General features: G+C 35.7%; 1 protein-coding gene and 1 long non-coding RNA gene across 4 annotated transcripts in view; one reads left to right on the plus strand and one right to left on the minus strand.

Moving 5' to 3' along the window:
* LOC114873833 overlaps nucleotides 1-27,183 on the plus strand; it is a 167,105-nt gene that overhangs the window by 98,633 nt on the left and 41,289 nt on the right. The window lies entirely within an intron of this gene.
* LOC114873832 (general transcriptional corepressor trfA) overlaps nucleotides 1-27,183 on the minus strand; it is a 138,408-nt gene that overhangs the window by 84,879 nt on the left and 26,346 nt on the right. Inside the window, exon 3 of the mRNA XM_029182563.2 lies at nucleotides 3,749-3,824. Coding sequence (XP_029038396.2) covers nucleotides 3,749-3,824 — 76 coding nt within the window. The remainder of the gene's footprint in view (nucleotides 1-3,748; nucleotides 3,825-27,183) is intronic.

Here is a 27,183-nt window from a genome sequence, read left to right on the forward strand (position 1 = left end):
TTAAAAGCAATTTTATTTGCTTTCGAGAGGGACATACAGGGGGGCTAATCAAATTATTGGAGCCACGATAATTTAACTTTATTGTTATTTTTTATAATTAGGTACATTAATTAAGTTTAGAGGAAAGTTGACTGATAGGGGGAGGTTTTTTTAAAAGATCACAGCCGAAATTTTTATAGATTTTAGACTAAATAGAAGAATATTTCGAAATTCTACATCTATTGTCCCTGAATATGTATTAGATGACATTGTGTTAAATTTCCATGCATTTTTACCATTAATTTTTTATGTATTAATAAATTAACAAAAACATGCGATCTTTCTATATTGGGAACAGAGTGGTAATGATTTATAATATTAAAATTGCAATTATGATAACTTTTTTTTATTTTTCTTTATGTGAAAATTTATAACGTATAATACAATAACATTCATAGCTTTAATGATCTGGAAAATTTTTTATGGCATAGATGTAACTTTTCCTTAAAAATGTTCCTATTCTTTTTTTTCTCTTTTTTAAAGCATTTTTACGAGTATTATAACTTTGAATAGATTCAAGAGATTAATTCCATATTTCGCGAGTTACTGAGGAACGAATGTTCCAACCTTTTGGAAAGATAATCTGAGGAATATCTACGATCTTTTATCCTCCATGAATTTCACGCTTCAGGGGAATTTCACGAATTACGATTAATAGCTTGGGAAACGAGCTAATAACTAATTCACTGAAATTTTTGTTATATCATAGTTTGTTTTAAATTAAAGAAATTTTACGATCTCTTTTCGTGATTAAAATTCATGTTTGTATTTTGAAATTATTTAAAAAATGTTTGGACGAGGAAGAAAAATATCGGGAATGTTGAAACCGTTTTAATCGTTGAAAATATTTCCCTTAATGTTTTTCGAGGCTGATGGAATATTATAGGTTGCTTTTACAAATGGTAGATAAAAAATTAGAGGTAAAAGGAGAATTCCATGGGGAACGTATGTTTGCAAAGTATGACGACTGCAATGAGAATTTATTAGACGTGTTTGCAGAGTAAATACGAGAGGAAAGGAAGCGTTTAAGGAAGATATTTACGAGTTTGCTAAGAAGGATGGAAGGTGTCGTGGATTAGTTCTAGAAGCCAGAAATATGAAACTTTCCACTTTAATGTTACGAATATACCTACCTTTGCATAGATATCAGATGGAGGTGTGAGAGAACTATAAAACGAGTACATACTCGAAATTTAAGTCAGGTTGAAAATTATCATCATAAGTCGTGGAAATATATTTATTGCAATTATTGGGTATTTTGCAATTTTCCATTCAAAATTCACCATAAATTTTCAGGAATAAATACGTCGATATTTCTGGCTGATGTCAGCTGGATTTTGAATCCAGAACATGCATTCCACCCTTTCCCTGTATCATCCCTCTACGCACCCTTTTTTATCTTCCCTTTGTACATTCTTTGTCCTTTCATTTTTTGTCTAATCCATATTCTGGTGTTAAATAGTGCTTCTCTTTTCTTCCATTCTCTCCTTTTTTGTCTCATCAGCACCACCTTTGAACTCGTTCTTTCAATTCACAGTATCTTCCTTCTTTTCTTTATTCTTCGCTCTTGACTATGTACTTTGATTTCCTTTTTCTTCTCGCGGAATTTCAATCCTCGACGTTTTCATCGTGGATATTTTCCATTTATTTTCATTTTCCAACTTTCCAGTTACAGTTCTCAAGGGCACCATAAAGAACTCACTCATAAACGTTTCCTGTTTCCCTTAATCTCGTTATTTCCTCGGGTCATAATCTTCCTAGCAATCTTTTTCTTTATTTCAATCAAGCAGATGCAATCTTCCTTGCTCTTATTTCCATTAATCTAACCCTCTGCTTTCCGTGCTCTTAATTGCCTTGAATTTTCCCTCATTAGGGATCATTTTTCTCTGACAATGACCCTTATCAGAAGTGACTTTTTTTCTCTATACATTGGCGTAACTGGGACTTTTTAGCGTAGAGAAATTTTGAAATTTTAGGATTCTAAAATTGTAAAATTCTAGAAGTTTGGAAGCTCGAAATTTTGGAATTCTAGAATTTTGAAATTTACATTTACTAGAATTCTGAAATCTGGAAATTCTGGAGTTTTGGAATTCTAATATTGTGGTTCCATATTCTGAAATTCCAAAATGTTTAAATCTTAAAATTTCAGAATGGTAAGGGACCGGTCCATATTTGGAAGGAGGGACTTACCCTAATGTCTTTACAAAACAAATTAATATCTGATCACCAAAATAATTAAATAATTATTGCTCGATACACTCACTTTTCTTAACCACCATCAGCCCCATTCAATACCTGTTCCTCTTCGCAGTTCTTCTTTTATCGTTTCTCTGTCTGCGTTTCTTTATCTACCTTTGTCATTGCACCACCCATACACGGAGAGCTCGATTCTCTCGGCCTCGGTCACCCTCTGCGCCACCCCCTCTCTATCATCCCTTCGTCCAGGTGGTGCGAGGATCGCCTCGACCCGACGCTCGATTCCACGTTTTCACCATGACAAAGCCAGATTTAAGCTCCGCTTACGAGTCGGAGCTTTCCAGCTGGCTCGAATTCGCCAGGGTTTGCTACATGCCGTTGCTGCATAACGATTTCCCTACCCCCGTGACGTTTTGTTATCAGCTATAATAGACTGCGTTCCGCGGCTTCAGAAAGGGAGCAGGCTGCGGGATTTAGAGAGACACTCGGATGTTTTTCCGCGAACGTCGAACGTGAAAGAGAAAGAAAAAAAAATGCGATGGGACTAACCTTTGTGTGCCTCGTTACGTGACACCGGTTCTGTATCGTTTGCTTGATTAATATTTTGCATTGTATCGAACGAAGAAGGTGTTGGAGGAAAATAAAAAAAAATTAAAGAAGAGAATTAAGGGAAAACTACTTTAATTGTGTTAGGTTATTATTGTAATATAGGAGCAGAATTTCTTTTTTTCTTTTAATATTATTATTTATTTAGGTATGAAAATTGCATTTAGGACAATAGAAATTATATTCTAATAGTAGAATTAGAGTATAATTAGAATATTAGGTGCACAAATTAATTCGATGTCTTCGGTTTCTTGATTACTATTTTAAATATGAATAACTCTCTCCATGGTCCGCCATCTAAGGATTGAATTCGAATATTTTCCCGTGCTTCTGTGTATTTGAAAACCGGCAGGAATTATATTAAATTAAATTGAAATTAATTAGAATCTCTACGGTACTAACGCCTTTATCCAATCGGTGATAAAAATACTTTAAAAGCTGCAAATAACAGGGAAGTCTGTCGAATAAGCAACGAAGAGCAGTCGGAATAAACGATGTTTACGTATTCCATGAAAAGAGAGAAACGGGATGAAAACCGATGAGAAAAAGAGCAATCGATCGCGTATAAAAAGGTCGAATAAACGCGCGAAAGAATAGAAAGCACCTAGTATTTACTATGACAGAGATGCGATGAAGAAACGAAAAAGAATGAAATAGAAGTTTGACACCCCTCCGGTGTGCAATTCTGACGAGTTGGCAATTCGATCCTGAAACAGGACCCAAGAGACGGCATAAAGCTCGCTCCGCCCTCGTTTGTTCTTTCTTTCTTTCTTCATTTTCACCTATCCCCCTTCACGACACTTCACGATCGGTTCGTCTGTCGCTATTTGTCTCGTGGACTCGCTCGTCTTTTTGTCCAGGCATCGCTTACCCTCTCCCTCTTAAAGATTCAATTTAATTCACTCACCGTGAAGAGCTTTCAAATACGCTTTGCCGGCATTGATCAGCTGCCTCGCCCCTGGATTGAATTTGTCCAGAATATTCTGAAATCATAAATATCAAACGTGTTTACGTGCAATTTCTTCTTAACGATCCGATAGAAAATTTAACCTCTTGTCTTATCTTTTTTCATTTACTATTATAATTTTATGCAAATAATTGATGATGGAAGCAGTTCAAGCTTTTCAAAATTAAAATTAAAATTTATGAGAAAATAATTTAACTTCTAGAGCGTAATTTGCGAATAGTAATTAATAGGGGTGTGCGGGTACCCGAATATTCGCGTATCTTAAAAGTTTCTTCAACACATAAAATTCGGGTAAATTCGCCGAATCCTACCCGGTTCGTCCTGGCTCGAGGTTCGGGTACCCACGGATTCTTATTAATTAGTATCAATATTTTATCAAATATTCAATTTCTACTACTTTCCAATATTCGAAGCTACACAACATTGCTTTTACGGTTGGAAAACATGTCACAACTCAGTTGACAGGGTGTGAAGAATCAGAATAAAACTATCAATTTACCAGGTGGGAGATCGATCAAAACGAACGTGACAAAAAATTTTATTATACAGTGTGTGCATGGTTGTCGAACACGAATAAGTCGTAGCTTTTAATCCCACCTTCGACCCTCGTTAATTCCTATACACCTATCATTAAAACGTTTTACATTTGTCGGGAATTGAAATTGAATCATCACAATGATTTTTACGATGATGGACTGTTAATTTATTATAAAAATAGTGGAGTACGTAATTATGAATGCATTCGGTGAAATATACTCTCACGTCTTCGTCGGACCTTGATCGATAGCTCGCCATATTGGCAAGTGTTAACTAGCATGAGCTAATCAGATTACGTCAGTTGGACGGATTAGTTTCCTGTGCATGAGCAAAAGTCATCCGTCAGTGTTGGAATGCGGTCGTCTTTGTCGTAGGTTGCACACTTTGAACAAGGAATTCGATGTCTGTGAGGCAACTTGTCTATGGAACATTCTTAGCATAACCTTTCCTTCTATTTATCATTCTATCGTTCCTTTGTTAAAGAAGAATTCTATGTTAATGAAGGAATGTCGGTTCGGTATAATATTAGTGTTACCTACATGTTTTCATAACATTCACTTTCTTATAGTAAAAGTTTATATCTCTTCGAGTATATTTATCAAACTTTCACATAACAAATGGTTCAAAGAATGATAAGAAACATAATATTTTTCTTTTATTTTATTCTTTATACATAGATTATCCTGTACTTTACTATGTTGCTTATTATCATAATTGCCAATCAAAATAATACAGTAATATATAGGACTAGTATAATAGTATAATGAGTGATTAAGAGGGTGACACCTCGGATAATTCTGAACAACATTTTCCTTTACGAAAATGTTGTTTAAAGCTTCGTTTTTGGATTATTAAATTTTTGCATTTTCATAAAGAAAAATGTTGTTCAGAATCACCCCAGCTATCACCCCTTCAAGCGGCTGACACTCACTCTAGAACACCCTGTATACTACTAGTAGAATAGTAGATAGTATATACTAGTAACATTAGTATAAAATCAATTAAAATGAAGATCCCAGCAGGATCTTCTAGAATTTCAATAACATCGAAAGTCGAAAAGAAAATATTTCATGGTAAACACGACCCTCAAATATCTCTCGATCCCCACTACTACCCGAAACTCTATAATCCCTCGAAGCACTCGTCAGTGTTTGAACAAACGTCGCGAATATCGGATGTGTATTCGCGTCGGTTCGCGGGATCGGTAAGCATCGCTCGTCGGACAGAACTGGAAACAAGGGAAACGGAGCTGAAAAGTAAACTGAAACAATGTCACCGGAAACTTGGCGGGTTGCTCGATGGCGGCCAGATGGCCGAATAAACAGGACTCGTCTAAAGGATACCGGTGGACGAATAACGAGAGAACGCCTCGGGCATTCCTGCTTTGAGGACGATCCTTGCTAGTCTTCCTGAACTATCTCTATCTTATCCTGTCTCTCTCTCTCTCTCTCTCTTCTTGAATCTCCTTTCACCTGTTCACGATGACGGTTTCTTGGAGATTCCATGGTGTCTCGAAGACAAAACAAGATGCTTGATTTTGCGGGGTAAACAGAGTCAGGTTGTAATTAAAGCGAAAAACATCGAAATTCTGGTGTGGTTAATAAGAGGAGCAACAATGTGGAACGGTTTATCGACTCGTGGTTGATCCATCATCCGTTGTCTCCCCGTGGTTATTCCAGCAGATGGAAACGGAACAAATTGAACCGCGGAGAATGTTAATAACGGTGCCCCCGTGTGCACCGTGTCGCGTGTAATGAACCGTGTACTGGAAAAGTGGAGCGATTGGAAACGGGGAACAGAATGACGGGTTCGTGGAAAGGATGGCTGCATACACCTGGTAATAACAATTGATGGTTCGAATACTGCTCGCATAATTTCGGCGATTTGTTTAATGTTCGGTTTGATTTTTTTCTGAATCGAAATAGATGGTTCTTGTTTTTGTAGATTTTGTTAGTAATATTAGTAACTCCAAGTGCCATAGATTCCAGTTTATCAAAATAGTAACTAAAATAATTAAATATAAACTTTTGTGTAAGTTCAGAATTTTTATTATAATTAATAGATACTAATTCTAATTAGAAAATTGATAATATTATTGTGTACTTTGAGAGAATCTCTGGAATATAATTTCTAATTATCCCACAAACTATAGATTTATCAAAGTATTACAATAATTCAATACAAAGTCTAAGGTAAATTTTGAATTTCTATTATTTATTAGTAAATTCTAATTACAATTCAAAAATTAGTAATTCTAATGAAACTCTTGAATATTCTTAATTTTTAATTGCAAGAGCCATCGATTCGACAAACTGTACATTTACCAAAGTATTAAAATAATTAAACACAAACACTTGTATAAATTTTAAATTTCTATCATTTCTCTTATTTAATAACACGATTATCGTTATCAAAGAGAAAACAACGGCGTCTATCAAAGAACTTCTGGCAATCTGGAAGATATCGGTAGAAACTCGAGCATTCCATTTAAAGTTGAAATCACATTTTGAAACTGGAGTTCCCAACACAGTTCGATGATACGACACGAGTGTGACCCGTTCACGAGCTAGATAATAGCGGGTATCCTCCGGCGAAATGACGATTCCTGTCAGCTTATTGGATAGAGGAAATGTCTTCGCTTATCACAGCATTATGTAATTTGGCGAGAAACGGGACGGCTCGACCAGTTAGTATGGTCAAAGGGCTATCTGAACGCTACCGGTCCCACTGGTGCATCGATGCTGACTTGAATTTGAAATTCCTGTTCCACCGATGATCATAATGGAAACATATCGTACTGACCGCGTTATGGTAACGCGATCCATAGAGAATTCCGCTTCTTAGGCAGATACGAGCTGCTAGCACCAAGTAAGTGACTATTAAATGATGGTCATTATTAAATATGCATGCTATGACAATCGAGATGAAACGAGACTGCAATTATGATACGTGAATTAATCACAGAATGATTCAGTGATCAGATAACTCTGATTTCAGACATTTAGAACTAAAGGGGTGGAAATTATATTTTCTGAAATTTTTGAATTAACAACATATGCTGAAAGAATAGTTTTTAAGAGAAGAGTGTGAAATTTAGAAAATGAAAATGAAAAATGAAAATAAAAATTATTATGAAAATAATAATTCAATTATTGATGGAACTAATTTGAAAATTATTAATAAAACTCTCAAATATAATTTTCTATAAATAATTTTATTAGTTATAAAAAAAGACGTGAAGTTTCAAAAATCAATAATTTTATTAAATGTCTGACCATCAAAGCTTTAAATGCTTCAGTGTTAATTATTGATCAAGCGCTAATTGCCAATTATTCGTTCTTCATGTTATTTTATCCAAATTCATGTCGTTCATTTGATTTTTTGCATGGATTATATATAAACTGTTGCAATGACAATTTAATGAAATTGTTTATCGTTGTTCGATGACTTGCATGCAATTTTGGATTACGTTAACGGATGGAACGGCGATTTCCTGACGATTCACAAATTTAACCGCAATCCTTTGGTTCGAAACCGGTTCCTTCAGAAAGCATATCATCCTTGACCCCACAGAGCGTTGTAAAAATATGTCCAAGTACCGTACGTCGGCACCAACCACTGTATCGTACGCGATGCTAATTTACACCGTCTCAGGTGAAAAATTTATGTACGAAATATAATTAAAAATATGAATTTACTGTCAGGATTTTTTTCCTTAAAGTTAAGTGTTGAAATATTAATTTTGCATAGGAAAAAAACATGTTATGGCTCAAAAATTTTTGCTTTATGCAAGCTGTCGTTTCACGTACGTCACCAGTTAGCTTATTTCATGCCGTATTACATTACATTTCTGTAATAAACGGGACGCAGAGAAGTAATGGCGTAATACTTCACCGTCGAGTCCGACTGCCAAGTTATTTTTTAGCACAGCAAACATTAGACAAAAATGTTGTATAATAAAGGAGGGAACGTATTATGGGTCGCATGAAGTCAGAAAAATAAATCTGAGTTGTAATTTTATTGTACTTTAGGCTTTGTGATTTTAACATTCATGTAACTGGATAGGGGTCGGGAGGGGGGTCTAAATATGTTAAATTTTAACATTACAAAATTTCAGAATTCACAATTTCTAGATCACCAAAACTTCAGAGTTTCAAAATTGCAAAATTCCAATTGCGAAATATTCAATTCCAAATTTCCAAATTGCAAAACCCCAGTTCCAAAATTTCTCAATTTTTCAAAAACCCTGGCCCAGCCAAGAATCAAATCCTACTTACATAAATACATTTTACAAAAGTTTAAATCGGTTGATAACTTTTCAAAGCCAAAGTTTCCAGCAGATACTAATCCTTTTGTTGAATAACAATTTAACGACCTTGTTTTGTTTCTGTATATCTTTTATTCTCGATTCACTAAATCATCGATTCGAAGTTTAACTAAAATTGGCTGTCACGTTTCCCGTTGTCCAAACAAAAGACGGATCGTTATGAAATCGAATGGAACAGAGGCGAATGGTATACCTGCTGCGATTTGAGGCAATACCGTTATAAGTGTAACTATTATACCGTGTGCACAATAGTCTGCGTTGAAAACGTTTTGTTCCTGATAAAAGTGCGTTTCCATTTCCGGTTATTCCTTTTGTCCCCCATTTCTTTCGTTTACAGCAAACAGAACACGTACAACAAGAAGACAAAAGGACATCTTTTTAAAAAAGAGAGAGATGAAATAGACAAAAACTTAATTTTACTTCATTATTCAAATATCATCCATCAGATCATTAGTCTAATTTGGAGAGGAGAGAGGGCAGAAGAATTAGCCAACTCCCCTATTAAGAAATTAAATTATTTTTTTCAACAAGTACTAGAAAATTTTCAAAAATTAGAAAAACCACAAATAATTCCTGTGGTGCCACTGCATCAGTTACACAAAGAAAATAATTTAACACTGCAGTAGACTCTCGTTATATTGTCATGGACAACTTTCCAAAATTCCAAGCTCTCGATGATGAAAGTGCATCATCTTTATAGGCTATGATGGTTTAAAAGCAGTATTAATATTCTTGAATATCCATATGGAGGTCAGATCGCTCACGTGGTAACATAACGAGAGCTTACTGTATAATTACTGTCACCAACTTCAATGACTAACAATATCTCTCCGAGTCTAACAATTATTCTAATACGAGAGGTTTCACCGTCTAAATCATCATGCGAGCAAAACCCAGGGATAACAAGCATACGATGACCGTCATAAACCTTGTTGACCAACAAGGAAAGTTAATTACCGCAATTCCAAATGGAGGTAAGAGAAAAGCGGTGATCATCGTGCACGACGAATGGTCGTGAAGCTTCGGTATTTGTAATGAAAAATTCCACGGTCGTGCAAGGATGGCAGGAAAGGGTGCAGAGCGTGAAACAAGGTCAATATCGGGCTGGGCAAGGTTAAATTTAACCCGGCACCAATTCCGTTATAGTCCACATAACTGAACGCGCCAGGTAACCGGCGCCGGGGCAAGAAAATGGAAGCAACAAGAAGGTTTCTCTTATTGGCAACCAGTTGGTCTCCAAGGTAAGAAAAAGCGAACGAAAGGAGAGGAGAGTGGAAAGGATGGGAGAGACAGGTGTGGAGAACGGAAAGAGGAGAAAACGAAAGAGAACCAGGCTAGAAGGCGGAGATGAAGAAGCCAATGAATGTCGACTAACGGTACGCGATGCATGAATTTTGTGTGCAACCAGGTATCGGTCTGCACATTTCTGCATGCTGTTCAAAGAGTGTTAAAAGGTGTGCCTGGCGATGACTGTTCACTGCACTTCGTTCCATCTTTTCAACAATCATTTACTTTGAAGAATTTGGAGAGTCATTTAGATAATTAGTGGAAATACCGTTAAGGATCCATATAATCAATTTATAATATTCCAAAAATTACTATTTTTAGTTTAGTTTGTCCGAAATTATTTTTTCTGCATTTTTTACTTTGAAATTTCAATTATAATCCGATTAATATTATTATTATTGGATGTTTCTATATATGAAATTAACAAAAATAATGTTGAATTTCGTTAATTTTTAAGGTCAGAAACTGAATCCTTAATGAATATCAAGAATTCTTCCGGAAAGTCGGCGACGTACGGTCAGGCTCTAAGCTTTGGGACCAATCTATATTTTAATATCCATTTCAAAAGATAAAATCAAAGAAATATATAAAACAAAATCCTTTTTCATTTCAAAAGGTTGAATCTATGTATAATCCATCTGAATCAAAAACCTGAATCTACGAGGATTTGATTCGGTGAGATTAAAATCTGACTAAACCACAGGTAGTTCTACCCCTTTATAGTTGAACAATTCCTTCAAACGCTGTATCCCTGTATTTTTCCACGTTCCTTCGGATTTTTCCCTCTCCTTTTCGAAGCTTTTCAGCTTCAAAGAGAAACGGAATATCGTTAAACCGAGGGTGGGTATACGAATCGTTGATACATCTGTCCGTCCTCCACTTCTCCTGTTTCTACCTCCGCTTCCCAACCCCGTGTCTCTTCGATTCTCTGTTTGTCTATCCGTAAATTCATCCTGACTATCTGGGTACGGCATCGGTCGATCTGAATTTCAGATTTTCCCGAGCCCACGCTCCGCTAAGTAATGTTCAAGCTCGAAACGTATGATCTGTCAGCGGTGGAGTTGTAAACGAATGTAATTTTTCGTGCGTCGCACCGTTTACTTGTATTATAGCGATGATAGATGAGAGGTGACCGACTTGCCTTTGCAATTTTGCGTTCCTCAATAAGCCGGCAATGAGTTATGTCTTGTTGAGAGGGACTTTATAGGATTAACTCGTCCCACGATCGACGGGGATCAAGGGTTTAATACGCTCACCGCTGAAGGATTGCCATTCTTTGTCCCTATACTTGCATTTATCTCTGTTTTACCTATGAAAATACCAATGAAAGTTTGTCAATTGCTTTTATAATTTTCGTCAATATTTAAACAGAAAATACAATACACTCTCGTCATATCGCTGGTGGAGCAAGTTCTCTTTCATATGGATTTTGTCATTCCTTGTATCTATTCTCCCTATACACGGTAAACACTCTTTTACATTTTCATGTCTCCTGATCCACTATTCCTGTTTTGCTCCAGATACCACACGTTTTCGTTCAAACTTTCAAGTATTCTTTTTCATTTCAATTCAACGCGAAAGCACACCTTACTCTCTGCGTTACAAAAAAATCATAGAAACCGAGTTTTCTTCGCTCGAATGAATACAGATTTGCAGCGGTGCTTCTATTACGAATCATTTTCTCGACCAACGAGATCATACGGTGAATCGAGTTTACGAGGAACAATGAATTTATATAGAAGAGAAATATATTCGACGTGAAGGCAAATCGAGCGTCGTGGATCGAGACTTGACAGATTTCTCCATGGAGATTTCGAACGTAATCGAAACGCATTCGTTTCGCTGGGCTAATCCTCGTGGCTTTCAAGTTTTATTCTTACGAATGGCACACGCGTTGAATTTCATTTCCGATTCAATTTTCCCGACCGACATTTTCCAGATTCGACGAAAAACCTTTATTTAACGCAGGGATCATCAAAGTGGTCGATATAATATAATTAACGGTCGATGAATACCAATTCTATTCAATCGCAAATTTATTGACAGCAATACAGTTTATACGATTTTCGTTTGGAATGCCATTTGTAATTACAATATAGTGAGTAAAGTTTAGCTGATCCGACGTCATTTTTATGCACATTATGCTTTCGTCTTTCTCTTTCAATTCCTCTTTCAATTTATAGAGGGAATCGATAACAATTAGGGGTCAATGATCAAAAATGTTTTGCTGATCAGCTGTGCAGAAGAGACAATGTTTTACATTTTGAGAAAAGTTTTTTAGATATTACATTTGATATTAGTAATAGCAAACAAATAATGATTTATTTGTTTACTAAACTTCTTACAATAAACTTTCGATATGTTGCCAAAATTCGTATAAAAAACTTGCTCGAGCAAAATATAGTGGGAAAATAATTTTTATTCAAATTGAGAAGAAATTTTCGTGAAAATCTATGACAATTCTGACAGTTGAATGGGAAAAGCTTTAAAGCTTTTAAATTATCCTCTTCAATTTCATCGATCGCGCGTCACTGTGCGTACGAAATGACGCGGCACATTTTCCGAGGAAGAGTGTCCATGAAATTTCTCATCGTCGAGCTCGTCTCGGCTACTCAGTCGGCGAACTCCAATCGAGGATTAAATTAAATAATGACAAGGATGCGTCCGCAGCAGGTCCGATGCGATTTAAAACGGATCCCCGAAAAGGAAGGGGAAGGTATGGGGTTCGAAGCAACGCGACCCAGCAGTGTGTAATTTTGTTTTGAAAAAACCCGATGAAGATAAATTAATGGATCTCACCGTTAGATGGAACGGCGAACTTCAAAGGCGCGTTTGAAATGCACCCTGGATAAAATACGAAGCGAAACGCGCTCCTTTTTTTCTCTCTCTCTTATGGCTGCTTACTATTGGAAATTTTTCCCCAATTAACGAGGAAATTCGTGTTTTACTTTCGGTTAATATCATCCACGGTCGGTTGAGTGTATCACGTGAAATGTACAGTGGCCTTTTATAAATTGTAGCTTTTTTTTATTTTTGAAAAATTGTGGATCAATGTTTAACCAATCGAGGAACGAGTTTGTTAATTCTTAATTGGTGAGGTGGAATCTGACATACAAATTATTTTATTTATCTGATCGATTATTGAATAAAAACATGCTTTTTCTAAAAATGCAGATACATAAATAATAAATAACCTGTATAAGTTAAGACTGTTCTATAAAAGAAAATTAAATAGATATTGTTGCTGATTATTTAAAGTATTTCGTTGTTCCTTAGAAAACACCTCACCAATTGAAGATTAAGGTCAAAATTATATTAAAAACCATAATACGAATTGAGTATTATGGATTTTGGGATCCTTGGAAAAATGGATAAGAAATATCAATGATAATCCAGTATCTAATTACTAAACGACTGAACTTTAGATTACGAGAAAGTGGACTTTGAAACAAGGTGTGTAGAGAAAACAGTACTTGGAAAGATAACAGTAACAAAGAATTGTCTAAAGAAATTATCACTTGAACCTAGTATTGACTAAAGATTAACCCTCGAACGACGGACCATGAAGAGAGCCTCAATTTTAATTTAATTTTGTATTTTATTATTTTCGAATATATGAAACTCTTTCATTTAAAAATGATACATTTAAGTTTAAGTTAATATCATTGTATATGTTTTGTAAATTTGGGTCACAATTGACCCAGGCTCCGTTGTTCGAGGGTTAATAGAAGACCCATTGAAAATTATCAAAAAGTAGAAGGAAAAATTGAGATATCTGAACATTAACCCTTTCAATAACAATAAAACGTAGCAATCTAAATGCGACATTACTCTACCTTTCACAGTGCACGCTGCTCAACGGATAACGTGGAAGAATGTAATTAATTACATGTGCAATTACGGCGTTTCATCTCGGCTCTTAACGGTTCATCGTAATTCGAGAGATTGCGTTGAACAGTTTATCCAGGAATTCGTTAATCCAAGAATTTCACGTTCTATCTGGTGATTAATGACTTCCGTCGAGCATCTGTTTCAGAATCGAAACAAAACGACCGGAAACAGGGGAGAATTCTTTACATGACAATTCCAATCAAGTGTGTTACCTCATATTTTATTACGGTTCCATCTTTTGACCATCGTGCAATCTGTGCCGCGACGGGCAATTAACGGTAATTATGCTTGATTACTACAGCCACGAATATCCGAGATGAATTATTTCATCGTCTTAGAATCGTTTAACGTCAACCGTTGACGCGAACGGTTCAACTAATCGGTTAACTTTATACGTTTATGCGAAAGCTTAATTAAGAGCAAAATTCATTCGAGTGATCCTAATTACGGCTACCAAGTATTAATTTCGAATGATACTATAATTTATATGGCACCATTAGCCCCTGCAATACTAAGGGGTTGAAGAGGGTTCTTTTCAAGAGTTTTCATTCAAATAAATAATTTCTGAAACTTGTGAAGTCGAAATGATTCAAGTGATGCTAATTAAAAGCGTCAAGTATTAATTCTTAATGAGATAGTACCATAACTTATATAGCACTGTTAACCCTTGCAATACCAAGGAATTGAAGAGGATTCTTTCCAAAAACTAATATTAAAATAAATAAATAATAAATTTCTTGTGCTCAGAAATTCTCAATTTTCCAAATTCGTATCTTTAATTTTAATTAAATACATTATTTTAAGCCCTTCGCGTCAAAATATATTTTGAAACTATAAAATATGAAACTTTTGCTCGGATACGGTAAATAATAGATTATGATTAGTAAACAGTTGATGGATAATAGCCTCGAAGAAATTGCTGTTCAATCGAGATCGAACGTTCAGATTGCGGAAATGATTTCTCAAACGTCCCATAAATTTGGCCAGTGGACTCCGAATCAATTACACGTTACCGTTTAACGTTGGCGATCCGATGCAGTTCTCCAAGTACTTTGGTTTAAGTATTAAACGGAGTTTAACTGACAGCTTAGCCAATCGGCTTCAAGGAGCTCTACGGTTAAACTTCCTTTAACGCTTCAAACTAAGCTTGGAGGACTTAGTTTCTCAGGGAAACATACACAATCGTACAGTCCGTTCCTGTTTAGATCTTGAAACATCTGCGTGGAATCCACGCGAACTTGAATAAACTTGAAACCACAGCCACGAAATTATTTATCACATCAACTGTTTCATGCAAATACATTCTATAGGATATAGTGTGCGGTTCGTTAAATCTATTTATACAAGGGGTGAATAGAAATAAAAATTGTATTATGGGAAATATGGAGCAGTTAATTTTGATGAAGCTTGTTACCGCATTTACGCGGTTATCTGAAATATTAGAAGCATAGAATGGAGTAGAGTCGTTATCCCCTCTAAAGATAATTGAAGAATTGAAAGATTGAAAATGGGAAATTGAAGAATTCAGAAATTGAAAATGAAAATTGAGAAATTGGAAATGGGAAAATTGGAGAATTGAAAAGTGGAAAAATTATGGGAAATATGCAGCAATCAATTTTGCTAGAAATTTGAAATCGTTGCTCTTAGCTTTCGAAGCTCTCCAGCAATAAATTAATGATTTCAGTTAACATTGATTGGAATTGAAAATCGTTGTTGTCGCTTTTCGGAACTCCTCAAGCATGCGCTGACAATTTCTCTTCCCGTTAAAGACAAAAAGCAGTGTTAAAAGAGAAACGGCATACCAATGAAAAAAGTCAATTGCGGCGAGATGGAGAAGGAAGTACTTATCGTGTTTTCTCATATTGGAACGATCGGTCGATGGAAATGGAAGGAAACAAGCGACAACAGCAATCAGTGTACCGTTAAGAAGGAGGAAAGTCGACGCGTTAAACCGGTCCAATTTTTGGGACACTGAATTACAGTGATCGAGTTGATTAATAAATCCTCTTGAACCCGATAACTTTGACCGCTTAACAAGCACGTAACACGGTTAAAAGAAACGAAGAATTGTTTAGGAGACTTTCACGAGAAAACGAGCCGCTGTAACAGGTTTACAAATGAATGATATCTTTCTTTTTTTCTGGAATTATTTAGTTACACCTGAAATTGTGACTAAAGTGTTAAACTTTCAAATGATGAAGAGGTAATGTAGTCGTTAGTGAACCTGTTTACTGTGCACCGCTCCCAAGACCGTGTTCCATAAATACGAATAACGTGTTTATTATACACCGTTCTCTGATTAGAATTACAAACAGCTCGCAGGAAAACTAATTCACGTCTGGTTGGATGTTCTTCCAAAGATACTGCCTGTGAATAATCGTGAAATTATTAGATACTGCGTTAGCTAGCATCGTTCCATTCATCAGAGCAACCTTGAATCTGAATGTAACGAAATTATGCTACCATAATGGGCAAAGTTTCCAAGAGAAACGTATTCTAACTTTCAGGATAAAAAGGAATGAAATATTACATGTTATGTTTGCTAGAAAATTATTTTTAATGCTTGAAATTATTTGGAATTGTTTCGAATAATTTTATATTTATTATTATATCAATATTATATTTCCATAATTCATACAAAATTGAAATGAAGAAGTTTGTAATTTTTATGATTAAAAATAGGGAAAATAGCGATATAGAGAAAGTAGAAATTCTCAAAATACAATATTAATATCAAAAGTAATATAGAAAAAAAATTTGATCTAATAGAAAAAGAATTAAAATTGTTTCAACATAATTGATTTAAATAGAATAAAGGAGAAGCTGAAATAAGTTGGTAATATGGATACGATAAATTCAATAGCAGAACTTCTGATTGAACGATACGTATACCGTGTGCGCGAAGTTCAATAATTAAACACAGGCATCGAATCGACAAATTTGAAATTAATTATTGATAAAATCATAAACGACAGGTAACGCGTTTAATCTCCGATAATATCGAGTATCTACCGTTTCTCCGAGCTAAAGCTTTCGTTCTTTTATGAAACTTATTCTCTGTTTCGTAAGAAATATTTACTAAAGTCATCGTACGAGATATCGCAAGATATACTCTGCTTATCTTAACACTCACTGATATGTTTAATCGGTTCATTATCAGTTCGAGAAAAAAGGATAAGATGAAGCAAACTACAAAAGGCTCTCGTACTCTGACGAAGGCTAAAAATCTGAAAGATAAACAATTTATTCATGATACTGCAATTTATACCAGTGATTATGCGATCGAGAAACGAAAGGATCCGAGAGGCTCGTCAGAGTGTTGTCCAACGATCGCCTCTCCAATTTACATGGCATGAATATATACGATAAGCCAGGACAAATTATTATTCGTTGGAACGATTGTCCTATGTCGCTCGATGGTTAGGCGTTGAATGCCACTGGACATTTCTATCGGATTAAACCGCGCCGTTGTGTCGCTGCCGACAAAGTTTTAATGAAATTCAGTTAACGCGAAGAAGTCGTTGCTCCGTTTCTATTTTAACCCCTACCCAGCCAAGATCTTCGGCCTTATCATATTTATGAGATTTACTTAACTTTTCGCAACTTAGAAGTGCGTGACGCCTTAACCCTTTCACGGTTGAATAAGACGATGGAAAAATATTCGTTTCTTTTCCATGATCACTGAAGCAAACAGTTGGGAGTGGGAACTACAGGAAGAAAAACTTTTTAAACAATAAATACTGCAATATTTTTGAAAAATTTAGAAAAAAATTAAATTTAATATTTATCAATAATTTTATTGATCTCCCTATTAGTCAATTATGGTTACACCATTGATAGTAAATATTGAAATAAAACAAAAATTGAACAGGAAGAAATTTTTGTCCAAAACATTTCACAAGGCAAAAGTTGAAGTAGGAGTGGAAGTAGATGTACGCGTACATGCTCACAGTTTTTCCTGTTCTATCCTGCGCTTTGAACGAGGGATTGAAAGCTATTGAAAGCTACAAAGAGGATACGCGTTTATACAAGAGCACAGGAAGAGAAGGAAAAGCGAAGCGCAAATGGAAGAAATCTTACCGGTAGCCTGAAATCCTGCGAAACGGAGGGGACTGTTATTTCTACGTGTCTATCTGTTGCGTCCGTCTCGTTCTTTTACAAAAGCTCTAAAAAAAGGCAGCTTCGTGAAATAAAGCTCCGTGAGCCTGACGCTGCTGAACTTTTCCTCCTCTTCTTTTTTTTCCCCCAAAGGAACAGTAATGCAGTATCCCTGTTTTTTAACTTTGACCCAACTTGGATATTATTATTATTATGCAGTGCACACTCTCGTTATATTGCCACGGACGGGGTTGCAGGTGCTTTCAAGCTTCTATTTGGAAGGGGAAGAAAAGATAGAAATATATCACCTATATAGGTATCACCGTTAACGGTGGAGGAACTTTCACGGAGGAAAATGTTCACGTGGCAATATAACGAGAGTCTATTGTAATTTTGTGAAAATTTTCTTTTCTTCTTCATTTTTCATGACGGCTGAAAAATAACAGTATTGTTTTTGTTTTTGGAATGGAAATTTAATATTGTTAGGGGGAAATGATATTTTGGAGGGAAATTGGAGTAATGGCACTTCATCGAGTATCGCAGGTGAAATCTAATACTTCAAATTCCTGCATTTCATTCGGCCACTCAATATTAATCTGGCGAATTGCCAGAATGCCAGAGAAAGCTGCTGTACATATGCTCCCTGTGCGTATTACAGGCTCGATATTCGAGAAATTTCACAATTACACGTGTAAATTGTTTCAGTCTGGTTAAACATTTTTATCGAGTACTGAAAAATGTGAATTAACCCTTTGCACAATCCCATCAGGCAATTTTTCGATGAAAAATTGAAAACAGTAAAGCTTGAAATTCGTGAAAAAATTTGGTTATCCTGACAAATTTATGAACAAAAAAAAATTAAATGGAAAAATCTATTGTCTTTAATGTAGAGAAATTTTGTTTGACAATGTTTTTGAACTTAATTAATTATTCTGACGTTTATTTGTAAATAATTGAAGAAAGAATGAAGGAGATAGACGTTTTCTATATTTTCTTTATCCGATTCGTCGATGCCCATGAAAAGCAAGGTTGCGACCCTTGGCTGTACACTTTCGGGAAGTTGGTGACGTTGCGAAAGTTCGTTAACAGGGTGGCAACTTGGTAATTAATATCATAAACGAATGAAGGAATGTCGAGGGGTTGCTGGCAGTCTTAACATTGAGTTAGTGGCGCGTTTACATAAGCGGAAAGTTGGATGGCAGAAGAGAATTCTTTTGATAAACGAGCTGCTGACATTTTCGCAAACTGTTCCTCAACGAGCCCGCAAGGAAGTTAAATAAATTGCTTGTCATTTCAAGATCGGGACAAAAAATGAAACGATTAAATAAATATCAAATTCAAAATTTAATTATTTTAATAAATAAATTGCTTGCTTTTTCAAGATCTGGATTAATAAAATAAAATTGTTTCATCGCAAATATCACAACTCGCATAATAGTACCAAATATTATACAAATTTTTCTGTAACCCTCGAACGGCAAACCCTGGAGAGAGTTTCAATTTTAATTTAATTTTAATTTTCTAAATTTTACACTACCTTGTGTTTTAAATTTATTTTTCCAATATATGAAATTCTTTTATTTAAGAATTATATGATTTGCAAGTTTAAGGCTCTGCTGTTTAATAAATTGCTTGTCATTTCAAAATCAGATTAGAAAAATAAAATATCAAAGCTTGTATAGTGTTCAAATTTTTGTTTAATAATGCTAAAATTACAAAGAAGTAAAAGAGTTGAAATTTTCCAAATGACTCAATCGTAAGATCATACATTTCATGAATTCAGATATAAAAAACTCTGTCGGTGTATGCTCCATTATGTTTCCGGTATGATAAAGAAAAACGCGGTCAGAACAAAAGGGATCGTATGGAGTTGTCCACGTAATATTTTCCCGTACGCGGGTATGCGATATGAAAAAGCGGACATTTTTTGCCTCTTCCAACTTGAAGGAATTACATTTCTCTACAAACAGCAACTGTAAAATGCATGACAATTTTAAGTCGTCGAGATAAATTGCGGCAAGACTGCGTTAACAACTTCTTTGCGAAACCGTTGCTTTACATTCGTGCCAGTTATTTCGTTTCTGTGCACAGTTTGTTATTTAAAACTTATAAAGAATTGTTTATACATTTTTTAATTGGACACGATTCTGCCATACAGTATTAACTCATATAATTGCCATTTTATATAAAATGCTTTTGAAGTTTAGAATGATGTTTTTTTAATTTTATTTTATAACAATAATGTATTTTTATTTTTACAAAAAACTCGATGGCTTATATCTAGTTTAAAAAATATGTTATGGCAGTTAATACGACCCGATCCGAAGAATTTTTTAATTCTGGCATCTAATTACTCTATTTTTGAAGTCCTTTCAAAAAGTTTTGTGTATTTCATTTCATCGTTGGAACATAATATTTAATACGATATTTCTCTATTCTTCTTCTCTCATTTTCCTGTTTAAAAGTCCTCGATAATGTCACATTTCAATTTTGCATACAGCCAAGTTAGCGATCCACGCCTCGGCTTGAAAATTCAATTTTATTAGTTCGAAATATTTAATAACACCGTGGAAGCGAGCTAACGCCATGAAATTCGTGTTCCCCTGTGTTTCAAAACACCGTGGAAAGTTTCGGCTCGATCGTTAGTTCCTGAAACTCGATTTCGCATGAGCTCTCCTCGTATCGACGAAGCCTGTCATCCGGGAAAACTTTTAACGCCCACGCGAATTGCATCGCGATAAGCAAATTAACTTCGGAGCAGGAGGAATTTCGCGTTCAAATTCGCGGGTTAACGGTACGAATTTTCAAGTAGGACCCCTCGGCCAGTCGGCTAATTATCGCAAACTTCTTTCGAGACTCACAAGTGGTGGTCGGTTAATTAGCCCGAGCGAGCATCAAAACGAGCACGAAATCACACGGAGCGATCTTTTCGTTCGCTCGCCATTCCCTTTTCATTTTTTCCCCGTTGAACGACTTCGTGAAAGGGTCGATTCACCGAAGGAAACAAAAAGGGCGGTGTGTGAATACTGTTGAGTGCAAAATTTTTTAATTATATTAGGTATCGGACGAAATTCTCCGATTTATTAATTTATCAATTTTCTCTGCAGACATTGGTGAAGTTTATTTCAAGATCGTTAAGATTTAAGTTGAGAAAATATTGAAAAAATGAAAAATTTATAAATATTTTAGAAAAAACTTTAAACAAACAAAATGAAAATAATACAAAGTATACAAAATTAAATTAAAATTCTGTCGAAGGGTTAAGATTGCTGGGAAGACTATCAGACTTTCAGGAGCCTCCTTAAATTCGTTTCAAAAATTAAAATTTATTTTTAATAAAATTATAACGAAGCCCAGAGCTGTAATACATACGAATTTTATTATAATTTTCATTCACTATTAAATCAAAAAATTAAATCTTAAGAAGTTATGAATTTTCAAATCCCCTTTCTGACTTTTGCATCATGATGAACATATGTTATGATACTCGAAATAGAATACGAAATGAAGTTCCTTTCTCATTCGGTTCATCATTTTCCACCTTGTTTGAACGTGCAATATTGAAACATTTCTTTATAAATACGTAACTCGCGACTTTCTATCTTGCGGAGCGCGTGCCAATATATTTCGCAAACACAGCGCAGAAGGCAATTTTTACTCTGATAGTAAACGCGCGGTAATAAAAGGTATAAAACTGTAACAAGAGAATATTCAATGCACCGCGAGGTGAATTTTTCGTCTGTGTAAACATCTGTACAGACGATTTCGCGTCAATTCCACGATTGAAAAATAAATATCGCTCTCAATTCCCGTGTTCATTCGCATTTCAAGCGACGAAAGCGTGGATCGGTTTTCAAATTTTACAGATTTTTCCATGTGAAAGAATCCCTCTGGATTCGGTCACCTATCCGGGAAGAGTGGAAAAAAATTCTGGGATACTGTTTCGCCGTTTACACAGTCACATTATTTCGAGCGATTCCTTTTTTTTTTTCAAATTTAAAACGCCCGATCGTTGTTCAAAGGCTCGCGGATCGTTTTATTATTTTTCCATCCGCGTTGCAACGATTTTTCATTCCACTTTTTCGTAAGCAACAAAAGAAAGTATAATAATTTCAGATTTGGTGGGTGGTTTTAATGAACTTCTAGCTTGAATTTGCTGGTCTCAAGAGGAAATATAAAATTTTAGCTCTAATTAGGTGCGTTAATTAAAAATTTTCAAAGAAATGTAATCCTGTAATGTGGTTCGGTAAAATACAGACGATGGTTGCAATTGAGCCTATTATGTGGTGGTATCGTTGATGAAGATTGTTTGGCGAAAATTGAACACCGTTGTTGCCTCGGCGACGGAATCTTCAAAAGACCTCGAGGACAAAGCGAATAACCCGGTGTCTATCCTGTTTGCCAATCGGTCAGTCGTGATCCGGATAGTCCGACAGATTGCTAACAGTGGACCAATGGAATGCTCTGGCAGAATTACGCAACCAACTAAGTGCCCTGAAGCGACTAGACTTTACTGTCGCTCGAGAAAGGGATATACCCTTCTCTTTCGTGCCTCTCTCCATCTGTCTTGCTCTGCAACACGCGATGCATATTGCTTTTCTGTCCTCTGTCTCTGTTCATCTTGATTCGATAGTGGTTTATACGATCGCGATTACCAGCTAGCAACAATATCTCCATTCTAATTCGCTCGGAGAATATTATTCCGTTATTGTGTGTTGATTTAATACGGTTACCATTGGCGTAAGTAGGTACGAGCCAGGGTGGGCCTCTCTCGTTCTATTGGGACACTTAAGGTTTTTAAATTTCCATAATTCCAAAATTTCCACAATTTCGAAATTCGGAAATTCCACGCTTCCAAAATTTTGCAATTTAACAGTTTTACAATTCGAAAATTCTACAATTCGAAAATTCTGGAATTCCAAAATTTTGCAATTTACAATTGTAATTTAACAATTCGGCAGTTCTACGATTCCAAAATTTCGGAATTCCACTTCAAAATAAAATTCTGGAATTTCAGAATCAGAAAATTTTATAATTTCTATGGTACCTTGCTTGTCCCGGAAAAAGTTCTAATTACGCCACTGGTGGTTACAAATCATGGATTTATGACGGTTCGTTGGGCAATATAATGCGAGAGAAATGAGTAATTTTCTGTTTTTCTTCCATTTTGTAATACCAAGTATTAGCAGAAAGATTCAGATTAATCTTTGCTCGATTTCTAAACAAAGATTGTTATCGTTTTCAAAATCGTTATAAGATTACATAAATACGTTTGATACGATCCTTTAAATCAGCTTCCAGAATATTAATGCGCAGGTTACAAAGCGTCCTATAAAACTCACCAATCTCCTTACTGTTTCATTCAACCTTTACCTTTATCTCTCGATTTAGTATCACGCCGGATACAATGGTACAATAGGGTGATAATATCAGGAGTAAAAGTCTGGCATTGTTCGAACGATTACGCTCGCCCGCGTAATCCTTAATTGCATTTGCCTGTGGCGAGACCACGATCTATACGATCCTTTGGATTCACCTTGTTCCGTCCATACGACATTGTCCAAGTGTCTGTCACTCCAGGGAATACATTTCCTATTCCGTCGAGTCTATATCCCAGATATACATTATTAATTAGAAGCATCGATCATCGATTGATCAGGACGTAACGCGACAATTATTTACCAGTATCTGTAAAAGTGATTTAGATCGAACTTGGAGGCAAACGCGCCAAAGTAACGGAATTAATGTCTTGCGCTAAATAACACTCTACTAAATATTCAGATGCGCCAGCTTCTCGCTATCTAACGTAATTGATTAACGGAGCATGGTATCGATGTTCGCTTAAATGGAAACCGTAGTTCCTTCATGGCTGTTATATGTCTAGTCATTTATAAAACAAGCTTACTACAAAGTACTTGATCTTTTGAAAGAAACATAGTACCTATAGCACGTGTAAAATGGATAATTAAAAAATTTCTAATATCAAATGTACACTGATGACCCCAGCCTCCCTTCCTTCCTCCCTTAAAGGCATTCTCAGATTTTCCGATTTCTGATCTTTCCCATAGGTTTTCTAGGGTTCCAAAATTTCGTCGTAGGCCTCCCCTTCATCCCATAGGCATTCCCGAGGAGAATGACGATATAGGGGGAGGCTCCACATATGATTAGGTCTGTGCCCCCCGCCTTTTGCGTGTAAGCGTTTTCAAATGAAAATTTTGAGAATCTCTATTTCCCCTTTATCGCCGTTTTCTCGGAGTGTACAATTAATCTTGGAATATTCCTACCGATAAAATATGTTGAAGTTCAGGTGTGCAAATTTCTATTCTCGTGTATATAATGTACACGGGTATAAATCTTACTTCACGCCTAGCTCCTCTGTGTTTAATCAATCTATCTGAATGCTGACCTATTCGATTTGATTCATTCCGGTGTGCTACATACCAGGAGAATAAATTCTAGACTTACCGGAGCCATTAATTGCTGGCTATTTGAATTTCAAACTAATATAATTTCAAACTGAAATTGATTAATTAATTAACATTTTGAATTCGTCGAAAATCCCTACGGAGAGGAATTTTATTTTCAATAAAATTAATTAGTTATTTGTAAACTAACATACCTTTAAATATGTAGTAAAATTATGGGATTCGTGTGTGGGTGACATGGTATTCAAAGTGTTAATGTAATTACAAAACTCTAATTGCTATTCAATTAAGCGTCATACATGTAATCAAAGTTTCTTTCGAACAAATTATTGTTGTACAAAAGGGGACACAAACAATGTGTGCTTTCATGAAAATCACCGTGCTAGAAACCCGTCATTCTACCTAACTATAGAGGAAAGTACCTTTGACCTTTCTGGCGGAATTGCAGTCACGATTGCACAAGCATAATCGACAATAATGATCGGGAAAACTATCGTTGTCTGTTCTACTTTCGGCGATAAAGTGTGTACATAAGAATCAGAACGTAATACTTTCCTTTTGGTATAAACTATTGTTAGCTATTTAACTTCTCATATGAATTATAACTAATTAAATATCAACCAGAGGACGACGGTGATTCTGTGGAAATTGGAAAATAATGAGCTATCCAGACGAGAATTAATTAGAACTCGTGGTAAATTGTTGTAAAATTGATATAGACACGCGTAACCACTGAAGCATGTAACGAATGTAAATCAATGCGAGCTCGTCTTTTCCGGAAGACATTCTTTGGTATTCTCCAATGGCAAACGAAGGACTTTCCACGCTACTTCCAGGAGATCCTTGGTCACGATGGAAACCTGTTGGGCGACTAACCTACCTGAGAACACCTACGACCTTCTCACAATGCAGTGGTGCACTTTTGATTGCACAATCATCGAAGAAACTATTGCAACTTGTTCCGCTTATGATCGTTCGTTTAATATATTCTGTGACATATGAATTTTAAGATTTATGACAGTGGTTTCTAATTATAATTGCAAAAATGATATAAACATGTAAATTTTACTTCTAAAAAAGGAAAACAGGTTAAAGAAACAAGAGATAAAATTTTAAGTGCAACTTGGTGTTCTCTTTTGTGAAATTATGAACGAACTACTGGTTGGAGTTAAAGTTGTTTTTTCTTTTTTTTTTTTTCAAAAAAGAAGAATTTTTTTGGAGTAGTGTGATTTTGTAGGTAGTCTTTTGTCTAATTACTGTAATTCAACTAAAAATTTTTTATTAGAATTTGGGGGCACAGTATTATTCAGTATTAATTCATCCCCCTTCTAAAAAAAATATGAAGGAATGGTATAATTCAAACTTACATCAATCATTCAAAATTAATAGATGAACTTAATTCTATATAATTTTATATATCATTAAAGTATAAATTGAATGCACTAATAAATGATAGAAGTGCAACGATGAGAACGCTATAATAGAAGAGCAAGGTACTAGGAAACGTCAAAGTCGAACACGTGGCAAAAAACGTCACCGGTTAGCTGACTGAAAATACGTGTTCGCCGAATGGAAAATCGCGTTGGATTGTCGTTCGTGGAGGAACTCGTGAAGCGAAAGATCACGCGGCATGGCGAGAAAGTTGCTTTCGCTCGGTTGTTCGAGAGGAGATCGGCCACTTCTCGTAGGCATTAAAACACGTTGCACCGTAAGTCCAGGACCGTAATCGAAACGGGAGCCAACCGTCGTCCACGCAATTATTCTCTTGATCGGTTTTATCGTCTTCGACCTAACACCACCGCTGAACAAACTCCTAGATCCACTACCTGTCGATATTGCTACAGATCCCAATTGTACGCGCGGTACTTATCAGTGAACGATTTTTACCCGATTGTGATAGGAAAAACTGGAGAACAATTTGTAGAAAGGAAATGTTCAACAAGAATTAAAGTAAAGTATCATTTGATAATTCGTAAAATTTTTTTTAATAAAAAGAGACGAGAAAATTAATAATTGGATATAATTGGTGTCTTATTTTTAATTTCGTTGAATGTTATGTATATATAACTTTAGAATAGATAGATTTGTAAAGTTAAAAGGTATTTTTGAATTGTTCTCATCGAATACTATCAGAATATATTTAACGCTCGAACGGCGGACCATGGAGAGAGACCCAATATACGAAACTCTTCACGTATCAATAATGGTAAATTCAGCCTTACCATTATTGTTAACCGTGAAATAATTTCTCTGAGAATCATAGAACAGCTAAATTTTCCAGTGAAATGTCTGAAATATTCCGGGAAACAGATCGTTCGTGTACGTTCCTGTTCATATCCCTGCGATATTCAAGCGCACGACCAAGTTCCTTATTATTTCCCATTAAGGCTTGGATCATTCCACTTGCCCTCGAAAGAGAGTTCCTCGTTCAATGTCCCGCGGCATTTAAAAGCAGACGGTGGTATACAATTTCACGGGGTTCGCAGGGAAGCCGTGATAAGCCGGTGATAGCTGCGACTTTAGAAGGGTGGTCTCTACAATTTTCTCCGGAACGGAAGAAATGCAAAACGGAGCTTTCTTTCGCCGACCGAACGATTAACCGGAGGAAAAATGATGGTGCGCGGTCTCGTTTATCCAGCGGCTTAACTTTTATCGTTGAATTACTCCGTCGATTCGCGCGATATTACCAGCTCGGTTATTATCGCGGTCTATTCTTACCTCGACGAAAGGTCTTTATTACTTTCTCGCTTTGTTCGTTCTCTTTTGTTCTTTTTTTTTGGTAAATGATGAGTTCGTTTTCGATAATCGTT

Source organism: Osmia bicornis, chromosome 10, assembly GCF_907164935.1.
Source record: "Osmia bicornis bicornis chromosome 10, iOsmBic2.1, whole genome shotgun sequence".
In the NCBI taxonomy this organism is placed as follows: Eukaryota; Metazoa; Arthropoda; class Insecta; order Hymenoptera; family Megachilidae; genus Osmia; species Osmia bicornis.